At 37.1% G+C, this 10,941-nt stretch overlaps 1 protein-coding gene across 2 annotated transcripts in view; it reads left to right on the top strand.

Moving 5' to 3' along the window:
* Nucleotides 1–3,119: 3,119 nt before the first annotated feature.
* The window catches only part of LOC124596136 (elongator complex protein 5), a 33,099-nt gene continuing 25,277 nt past the window's right edge, over nucleotides 3,120–10,941 (top strand). The window contains exons 1-2 of one of the 2 annotated variants that reach the window (XM_047135156.1): nucleotides 3,120–3,194; nucleotides 10,269–10,407. In XM_047135156.1, coding sequence (XP_046991112.1) covers nucleotides 10,353–10,407 — 55 coding nt within the window. In that variant the 5' untranslated portion in view covers nucleotides 3,120–3,194; nucleotides 10,269–10,352. Of the gene's footprint in view, nucleotides 3,195–10,262; nucleotides 10,408–10,941 lie in introns of both variants that reach the window. The other variant, XM_047135157.1, reaches the window with a different exon arrangement.

Here is a 10,941-nt window from a genome sequence, read left to right as displayed (position 1 = left end):
AATATAAATTTAGGTGTTTGAAAATATTTTTGGAAGGCATTTGTCTGGATTATAGCCTCATAACAGTTCAGACAAAAAGAGAACTGTAACTTTCGAAATGTGGTGCTACAGAAGAATGCTCAAGATTAGATTCATTGTACGTGTACAGTAACCAATTAGGAGGTACTGAATAGAACTGGGGAAAAAAGAAAATTGTTGCATTACTTGACTAAAGGGATCGGTTGATAGGACACATTCAGAGACATCAAGGGATCGCCAGTTTAGTACTGGAGGGAGTGGGACAATTTGGACCAACAGTGCCTTGATGATATGATGCCACTATGAATACAGACATGCATCAATGCAAGGGAACTTATTTCTGGGTATTTGAGATACTGGTGTATGCTGCAATCTGGAACACAAATTCAGAAAGTGTGACTAAATGATTTATAGACAGCAGAAACAAGATTGGACCTAAATAAATAAATTTAAAATTCTGCTTCTCTGTATGCATATTCTCCCCCTCTTTGCATTTAAGTTCCATTACTTATCTGTTTTGCAGGTATGATTGTATCCATGTGTGTTGGTTGGTTTGGTATATTTAAAGAGGACCAAACTGCTAGGGTCATCAGTCCCCTTATCCATGTGTGTCCTGACCCCTTACACATATGTTTTAATTCTGAGAGTAGCAGTTTTTGGTTTACAAACATCGCCAGCCTGTGCAAAGTGTAAAATTATGGCAGATACAGGCTGTTTATGATGTACTGAGGCCATAACTTCATTTAGATAATCAAAGAATGCAGTTTATTTGGACCACTATTTCCATAAACTATGGTGCGATATCAATATGCTTAGTGCAAGCAATGTTTTATTTTGTCACATTATTTTCTTTCATCTGGAAGGGAAAAACAGTTCAAAGTTAATAGCAGTTGTTAACAAAAACATTAAATTTTTCATTTGTAGTTCTGATGGAGTCAACTTCTTCTCATGTTTACCAAGGTAGGAAGTATAGAAAGGGATGTATATTTTGTTCATTATAGCTCCTAAAAGCTGATATAGACTGATTTGAAAGCTGATTCCTGCGAGATTATATGAGTCTTGTGATCCACAAAATCTGCATTTAAAGTCTGTGTATTGTATTTACATGGCATATTTGTAAACATTTTGTCAATGGTTGACACTAATACTGCAGTTATTCACATTTCTACATATACTGTAGATTTTAAATGTTACGAGTAGGTGAGATAAGTCATTTTTTTCATTCTTCTATGAAGTTAATATCAAAAACCATGCACATAATTAGATGTTTACATATTTTTGTCAACATGTGAAGGGATGATTACAAACTTATTGACATGATCAACTTATTGCCTGTTGGAGCCCTATACAAACAAATGATAGGTAAAGCTTCAGCTACTAATTCAACTCTAGATATGGATGTTTCACTTTGGCAGTGGATAAGTGAAAATTTTACACCACTTATTTTTTGGATACATACAGCTTCCTCGATGAGTCTGCATAGGTCTAAAGAAAAGACATTCTAACAAAAAGATATTGGAAATTCATCATCTTCCATTTCTTCTCTTTAAGCTAGTGTTCTGATGGCACAATACAGAAACAAATTGCATTTCTGTCTGTAATACCTTTAGCTGAAGCACTGAGAAATTTTCTTGTCTCTCTGGTTTGAAGCTCACTTGTTATACTACATGATTATACTTATATTGTGCTCTCTTATAAGTTGCAGGAGGCAGCTTTAAGTTTGCCTGCCTTTGTTGCTAACTTTTTGTTTGGTGCACACAGAGGTGAAGAAGAGGCTATCCTGCTAGATGTTCCTCTCTGGTACTTTTCATTTTGTTGATGGCATATGTACAACAGGTGCTTTTGCTTTGTATACAGACTGGTTTCATGTATTGTACCTCTGCCAAGAATGGAGATGTGAACATCTAGTTTATGTATGAGTCAGAAGTATTTACATTTTCCAATTTTGTGATGAGGCGTTTTTTAAATTTCTCTATATGCTCTGAACAGTAGACTCCAAAGCTGAACTGAGTATATGATGACCAAACACGTTGGTTCTCCGAGTAAGAGACCTTTACTGGTGTCATCTTCTACAAGGTGCATCCAGCAAAAGTAACGAGACTTCTGCATAATTTAAGGTATCCGCTCATGTTGTGATGCAATTCGTATTTTGCATAATCTTGTCTTAGCATATTATACTGCTGACATAAACCACATTGACATGGCCAGGTACATGCTAAAACTATTGTGGTTGTATACATGACATAATATACAGTACGTCTAGTTTATCATACCACCATGGAATGCTTTGACACTGCATTCAATCATTTCATACGACAATCAGTACTAGACACTAACCTTTGGTTAAGATTACATAGAGAAATCCACTTCCCCTCGTATTTCATCTCCGGTCGACGACTTTTCTGCAACAATGCCTCATATTTTTCTTTTTAAGTTCGAAATTCAATCATACTACACACCAGTCATTACTGGCCACTAAGGTAACTGTCTCTGCGGTCCGAGTGTAAAATTACTTGGAATTATGGTTGATAAAAGACTATCTTGGGACGGACATATAAATTACTTAACTAACAAACTTGCACGAGTTCTCTTTCAGCTATATAAATTAAGAAAAAAAAGTCAGCAAGAGTATGCTGCTACAATCTAATATGTACTGACAAGACCAATTGCATGAAACCATACTACAATGTTGATAATAAATAAATATTATTTTCGGCGTAAGAATTCAATACAACAATCACACAATCCAACCTGCTCGGGACATAAGAAGACTTCACTTTTTTACGAAACGTGTTGTCCGTGGTGTTTTCAAGGCCACGGTCAGGAATATTTCTATTAATATCCAGCTCTTTTATTTTGGCGAAATATATACACGCTGGGGGGTCTAGTGTAGCAGGGGATCTTCGACCATAGATAATCTACGGTCGAAGCAGGGGATACAACCCGTCGCTGCCACACTGAGCTGTTTTCAGAATCGTACGTGTCAAAACAAATCACTAGCCGACGACAGTTTAGAATCTCGAACGTTCGTAAAAGTCGATAGGTGTGTTAATCGACTAAAGCGTATAAACTATATACGTCATAATGACGTCACATCATATGCATCCTCCTATATTATGTCTGTGGAACCAACTTGTGAAATGGTCTTGGAGACTCTAACCTCATTGGCGATTAAGATGACAGGCGTCTAAAGCTAGCAAAATGAGGGATGCTCAACTACCGGACCTACCGATAGATGGCTCTACCAGCTGATTACAGTCGTCTGTATTGCCCGCCATATTCGAATTTGGCAAGAAGTTACTCTCGGTCTGTACGGTGTGTAAGGAATTACGGACTATCGAAATGGTGATTTCTTGTTCCGATTTCAATTGTACGAAGCGATGGAGTAAGGAGAGTGACTTACCATTTCACAGGTAATACGACTACCGATACAATACGATAAAAATACAGACTTAGTGCGTTTGCTAATTCGATGTTTTTGAACAGGTTTCCTCTAAAGCACCCAGAGCTACTAAAGACATGGATTACTTCCGTGAAGCGGAAAGATTTTAATCCTACGTCTTGCAGTTTTCTTTGCGGAAACCGTTTCCGACAAGATGATTACGTAGTGAGCCCTGGAACGTGGGAGAAACCTTTCAAACCAGAAGCAGTGCCATAGTTTTTGGCTTTCCGACACATTTGATGCACCAAATAAACAGTCACGACGACATGTTGTTAGGATTTTGAGTGAAAACGATTATTCTCCATTTGAGGTAGCTAATTACTTTCCTTGCTGTGTGTGCGCTTTTTACTTTTGTAAATTTATTTCGTACGCTACATAGGTCTAAGCAATGTTGTAATACAGGTCCATATTTTGTTTTTAGCGTTCTGTCATGGAATCCGTGCTCGATTTGCCCATTGCAGACGCTACTGACTGCGTGGAGAATGTTGTCAATGAGAATTCTTCCGTGGAAAGCATGTCCCACTTATCCAATGCAGAAGCTGCGAATTGTGTCGAAAACGTTAGTATAAGGATGTTTTCACACCCCCAACGTTTTCTTATAATATTTTTTCATCAAACCTTGAGTTATTTCAATCGCATATAACGAAATTATTTCCTTATTTAGAGTGCAGTTGGTTCTTCAGTAATTGATTGTGGTGTACGGTCGAAAGTATAAATGGAAGACAAGGCGACCGAAACTTGCATTTTTTTTCCTCAGACATTGTGCACGAATTAAAACGTAAACTGAAGTGTGTCCGTGAAAAAATTCGAAGAAGAAGGTGTTTTCCGTGGATGACATGATAAGTTCATTGAAGGAGAAGGGGCATCTTCCTGAGAAGTTACATAACTTCCTCAATCATCAGAAAGGAACACAAGTGGAATTAGTGTGCAATTTAGTGAACAACTCTCTCTCATCAAAGGGTAATAGATACACAAAAAATGTGAAAATGTTTGCGATGACTGTGTACTTTTATTCACCAGCAGCATATGAATACCAGAAAAAATTAATGCCTCTGCCCCATTGATTTCAAAATGGGTGGCAAGTGTAGACTGTGAACCTGGCGTCTTAAAAGATGTTTTCAAGTACATTGTAAGGGACCAGTTCAGCGATTCATGTCTAATTGTAGACAGTGTGGCAATTACGAAGCAAGTAGTTTGGGACCAAGGAACTAAGCACAGGTTTTTTAGACTTTGGTGGGGAAGTGCCTCAGTAAAAGAAGTAGTAGAGCCATCTGAGGCTCTGGTTTTCATGCTTGTCTCTATTAAAGGCAAATTTAAATGCCTGATTGCATATTTCTTTATCAACGGTGTACAGGCAAATAATCAGGCCACACTGATAAAATCTGCTTTAGAGAGGCTGCATAGTTCTGGCATTAGGGTTTGGTGTGTTACATGTGATGGCTGTAAGGTAAATATAAGCACTTTACGTTCACTTGGCTGTACTTTAAATTTTTACAAGGGTGATTTTAAAAGCTACTTTCCTCATCCTGTGGAAAAATACAATGTTTAATGTATCTTGGACATGTGCCATATGATTAAGTTTGCCAGAAATGCTCTAGCAGAAGTATCTGCTATTGAGTCTCCAACTGGCATTATTAGATGGCATTTCATTGAGCAATTGAACAAGGTACAACAAGAAGAAGGTATGACATTTGCGAACAAACTATCAGGACAACATATAAGTAGTGTAAATAGAAAAATGAATGTTTCATTAGCTGCACAGACTTTGAGTTCTAGCGTGGCAGATAGTATAGAGTTTTTGAGGAGGGTTTGTGATCCAAATTTTAAAGGAAGTGAAGCAACAGTAGAATTTTTGTATTTTATTGATAGGATTTTTGATATTCTGAACTCTAGAAATCCATTAGGTAAAGGGTATAAGAGCCCCCTGAGACTTGACAACAAATCTTATTGGCTTGGTATTTGGGTCTAGTGTAGCAGGGGATACAACCCGTCGGCTTTGGACAATGACGTCACAAGTCGCCAGATAGCAGTTTACCATTTTCGCTTTTGCTGTTATGTTTCAGTTTCGTTTTTTTACTGATTGCTTAATAAAGCGGATCTGTTTATTCTATCTCGTGAGATTTTTTTTTTTTAAAGCCAAAAAACACTTATCAGCCACTAAAGGGAGCTACAACACTAAGAAGAATCGCTTCTCGATTGGCGACTTGTGACGTCAATGTCCAAAGCCGACGGGTTGTATCCCCTGCTACACTAGTCCTTGGTATTTTCAGACACTGAAAATTATATCAAAAGCTTAAAAATCATTGGTGTTCCATTGCTGCTCCATGCAAGAAATGTTAAATCTGCATTAGAATGTATTTATCTCTATGCTTTTCCCAATATGGCCAATAAAAATGCATTTGTAAATTTTGTTAACTGGGGAAAACCGTTTAAAACAAGTGACTGCGTGTACTCTGTTGTAGAATACTCAGAAACTGTTTCAGATGTTTGTGATTGCTGGGGATATGCGACAGAAATATATACAGGCCAAGATTTTGCATTGTGTTAAAATTAAATTCGTAGATTACCCATTTCCTGCTCCTGCTCTTGGTCATGATTACCATTATGAAATTGGGATTGAGGATTTACATCAGACTCAACTTGTTTGTAAGATTGCATCCCTGTACTCCTGCACATGCTTAAAAACATATGGAAAAAAAAGCCCGCTGAGAAAATTTTAAACAACAAATCACGTATAAGGCAGAAGTTAAATAAACTCATATTGTTTAATCATGTATAGTGCTCAAATTGGAAAAGATTATGTATTGGGACATTTCATGCAGATGGGTGTGACATTTTGACAGATTTTTTAAAACTATTTTGTCCATAGATTTGTTGTTGTATAATGATGAACTTCAAACGATGAATCACATTGAAGTAAAATTAACTCTTTACATCCTGTGTAGATATTGTAACAAAATTATAATTGTTGTGTCTAGACAAGACAGCCTAGACACAATGAGAGGAAGCCAAAAGGCACGCGCTAAGCTAAAGCAGGATGGCGTGAGGTATGAAACAGGATACGTAATGAATGCTATAAAGAAAAGTACGTAGCTTCTGGAATACTTAACTTTAATCCATCCTTTTGGTACATCTGGAGATTGTGGCGATACAAGTGAGACTCTTTAGATACATGCAATGTTACTAATGGCGCCTTGCTAGGTCGTAGCCATTGACTTAGCTGAAGGCTATTCTAACTATCTGCTCTGCAAATGAGCGAGGCTTCGTCAGTGTGCATCGCTAGCTACGTCGTCCGTACAACTGGGGCGAGTGCTAGTCCGTATCTCGAGACCTGCCTTGTGGTGGCGCTCGGTCTGCGATCCCTGACAGTGGTGACACGCGGGTCCGACATGTACTAGTGGACTGCGGCCGATTTAAAGCTACCACCTAGCAAGTGTGGTGTCTGGCGGTGACACCACAATAATTATTTATTATATAAGCTTATTTTAAGATGTTAGGTGTTACAAAATATGCACTTGCATTAAAAACAGGTGATTTGTGTGAAATTAATGAAAAAAAAGTTCTGAGACTTATTTGAGAGATAGCTTTCAGTGTGAGAAAATATTTCCCTCAATAACTATGTTAACTTGAATTTTTCACTTTAAGAAAGCAGTTTAATCACAGAATGGGTGTGATCTAATGGAGTATGCAGTGGCCCTATGTTTCAAACAGTAATGTTTGTGGATACTCTGCAACATAAGAGCAATAAAATTGTTACTCTCTTAATTCTTGTTTTAATACTTCTTAGAATGAACACAATGTTCCAATTGATCGTAAGCATTCTTATTACTTTAGAACCATTCTAAAATAAGGAGGCCTGATTCAGGCAAAACCTAATTTTCTTAATTTTGTCTTTATTTTGCTAGGAGGTCTTTCTGTTATATTTTCCTGTGTTGGGGGGGGGGGGGGGGGAGGGGGGAGAATGCAAATAATCAACATTTACCTTCATTATACGGTTACACTTTTTGCTGATTGGTAATAAAAGCATTTCATTTTTTTAGTTCATATGTCCCATATGGAACTGAAATTATCAAGTTATGATGACAAAGGAAGGAATAAGGAATCTTACTTCACAGAAATTATGTAACAATGGCTACACTTTTTGCTAGTTAGCTTTAACATAAACCGTTTAGTTTTCCATTAAGAGTGAAAGCAGTTGCACGAGTCACGTGAAGAACAAAGTTTCCCATAGGGAACAAAAGTATTTTACGTTTGAGTTATTGCAGACCCAAAGTATTGTGATCTTCATATTTCAATTTAAAAAAGTTCGTAACTCAAATTCACAGACATTTTGGAATCTGTACATACATGTGTGAAGCAAGGTACTTTTCATGTGCCATGTGGAACCTTTAATTTTCTGGTTTAAATATAATTTATTTCATGAATTACCTTTAATACCAACAATGTCTGAATGCAATATTTACAATTTAGAAGAGGAAATCTTAGTGTACAGAATAACAAACCTCATGAAAAATGTGAGAGATTGTTCTGTACAGAACTTGGAATGGCTGTCTGTCTATCAATAGCAGGTAAAAAGAAGGCTTCTATTAAATGTTCAAAGAAACCAGTCAGTACCTCTTAATTCACCATAGAGGTGATACAGTAATAAAAGAATTTCTGCTAAGTATTAAATGTGTAAGACCTATTCAATAAGTATTTGCTTTACCAATAACCTGTAGTACAAGCACATGTATAAGCAGGTAATTATGGGAGTCAAGAGTTATGTTAAAATTAAAGATACTGACTGGTATTACTTGCTCACAAAACATTGTAGTTGCTGTACAGTTTATGCTGTAAGTGGTGTACCCAATGTGATTCCTGGAGGACATAATATTCTGTTATCCTATGGGAGTGCACTGCTACCACACCTATTGAAAGTAAGTTTTGCTGTGGAATAGTTGTATCAGACGCCTGTACCAGAAAACAAATCTCCACTGTGACACCCTCGTGTTCTTGGTATGCTATTAGCTGTTATTACAGGAATACTCTTCACATGGAGGAGGGAGAGAGATTGGAGAACATCATGTTCTTAGGAGGAGCAAGCTTTACAGCAGCATATGCTGTTAAAAGCATGGTGAGATTTTCTTTTTCGTCATTTCCAACATTGTACACAACTTTCTTGCACTTTTATGTTATCACATTTTTCCCTTGAGAATGGAGAAGAGAGAGGAAAAAAAATAATTAAGCAAGCTCTCATAATAACTGAAAACTCTACTTGCATCATTTGTTATATTCAAAATGTTACTCTCTTTCCAAATACTGTTCTATTTCTTCAAACCAATTCTGAATTTCACAGGTTATTACATATTATTTACTGTACATTGTCCAGCAATACTTCTGTTGTTACTGGATAGTTTGTAATTTGGCACTGCCTTTGTGCCACTGGTATTGGCTAGTGTACTTTTGCAGGTAAGAAAATCGACTGGACTAGAATGTCCTGTCATTAAAGGACAAATTCAGACAATATGGAACTTTTTACACTAAATTTGCAATATAATGTCACCCTTGTCTCTCACAGATTGTAGCAGCCATTGGGGTGCCAACTTCTGCAGCTTTTGCTTTCAGCTTTGTTTTTTGCTTGGGCCCTATACTGACAACCAGTCATTTCAGTGTTTGACACCATGTCAAAGACTGGAACCAAGATTCACAGAAATAAGATTCCATGGTTGTAATTCATAGTGTAATAATTTTTTCTCACTGACATGTTTTGAATTCAATTTTAAAATAAAACCATGGTACCAGTCATTGTTTGGGTGTCAGACTGGAAAATTACAGTTTTAAGACACCACAACCTTAAAATTAACAGCTGTGAACGATGTTATTTTCAACAAGTTCCTTCACTTCCTACATCATCATGGATCAGTCCAATATAATATTATTAATAGACTTAACTTCCAAATGATACAAGTCATGCATTTAAGAGGAGCCTTAACGTTGGTTTTTGTGTTTGTCTCATTTAAATGTATTTCTTGTCTCGTATCAAAGACTGAAGCACTGTCAAAAACTAGTACTTCTACCTTATCACTCAGTTAAAATACACCGTGTCATGTACAGGCGTTAATAATATCATGGTATTTAAATTTCTGATCAAAGAGTGAGCCAAATTCGTAAGTGCATGTTGCAATTACAGTGTCAGCATATAAGCAGATCGGTAATGCATCACTACAGATAAAGAAAAATTTTTTCCGTTTATACGGAAGTAATAGTTCAGTTGTAATTTCTGTTGTCAGTAAAGATACCCCTAAGCAAACGATGTCAACTTCTCTTTAAGGGACGTCTTCACTCTTTTCCACACTTGATTTTCCGAATTATACCTGTAGTTAAAAGCTTTGGCAAGCAAGGTAATTTGTTGACCTCCATTGAATCTTAAATAGTGTTTTAAAACGGGCAAATAAGTAAAGCACTCATAAAATTAATAGTAAACAATTTATAGGTCAGCTTGTCAAACTTCCAAAACACACTCGAATTTAGGAATTTCATAGCAGAACAGTCACTGTTTTTTCTCGCTAGATTAGAAACACTTCATTATGTTGATGTGTAGATATCTAGAACATAGAATATAAAAGACTTATGAGGGCGCAGAACGAAAAACATTTTCATCCGTGTTTTGACACTTCGCTTTTTGCCAAATTCAGATATGGCGGACACCAGTGATCTCTGGCGGACACTCAATGATATGATGTTTGGCCGGCACGCGCTAGGGCCATCTATCGGTAGGTCCAGTAGTTGAGCATCCCTCATTTCGCTAGCTTTAGACGCCTGTATTAAGATGAGTTACTGACTGAGTAGAGTCGCTGGTCTGTTTACATGGGATTGTTTTGATTTCGAAGCGCATAAGCTAAGAAAGGGAGGAATGTTGCTCGACATAATAACGCGAAAATTGCCGTCGAGATTGGTAATTATTCAAGGTAGGCTTAGTATGTTGTAAGTTTCTTCCAAGTGAATGAAGTACTCTGATACATTCAATTGCAAAACGTGTTTGTACATTGCCCATTCACAAGCAAAGTATGTAGACAGGAAAAGTGAAGGCATGTAGGATTTAAGATTGTAGGATGCGGACGATCACGTACATAACGAAACCCATAACAGGTAGTATGACTAGTTCTAGTGTAGTGACCTTTCATCAGTAGTGCTCGGTAGGACACTGTGATGAAATGCACGTGACATATGACATCTGTTTCCGGTATAAAAGTAAATAATCTTTTGTTTGTTGTTGAAAGTTTATGGTAGTTCTAGGATTCTTTGCACCGTTGCGGTCTCAGTAATGCTTATGGAAAATGTGCCTTTTGTTGATAGTGGAGGTTGGCTTGATTTAGATTCCTACGAAATTATTACATACGAATGCTTGTCATCGTTTTTGGGTATCCGAGGCTCTGCGCAAGTGGGCTTTTAATTCCCTAAGATCTCGTGAGACCAAAATTTCACTCCTCTAATGCTATTAA

Source organism: Schistocerca americana, chromosome 2 (genome assembly GCF_021461395.2).
Source record: "Schistocerca americana isolate TAMUIC-IGC-003095 chromosome 2, iqSchAmer2.1, whole genome shotgun sequence".
In the NCBI taxonomy this organism is placed as follows: domain Eukaryota; kingdom Metazoa; phylum Arthropoda; class Insecta; order Orthoptera; family Acrididae; genus Schistocerca; species Schistocerca americana.
Note: the sequence above shows the minus strand (reverse complement) of the source record. Positions and strands in the feature narration are given on the sequence as shown.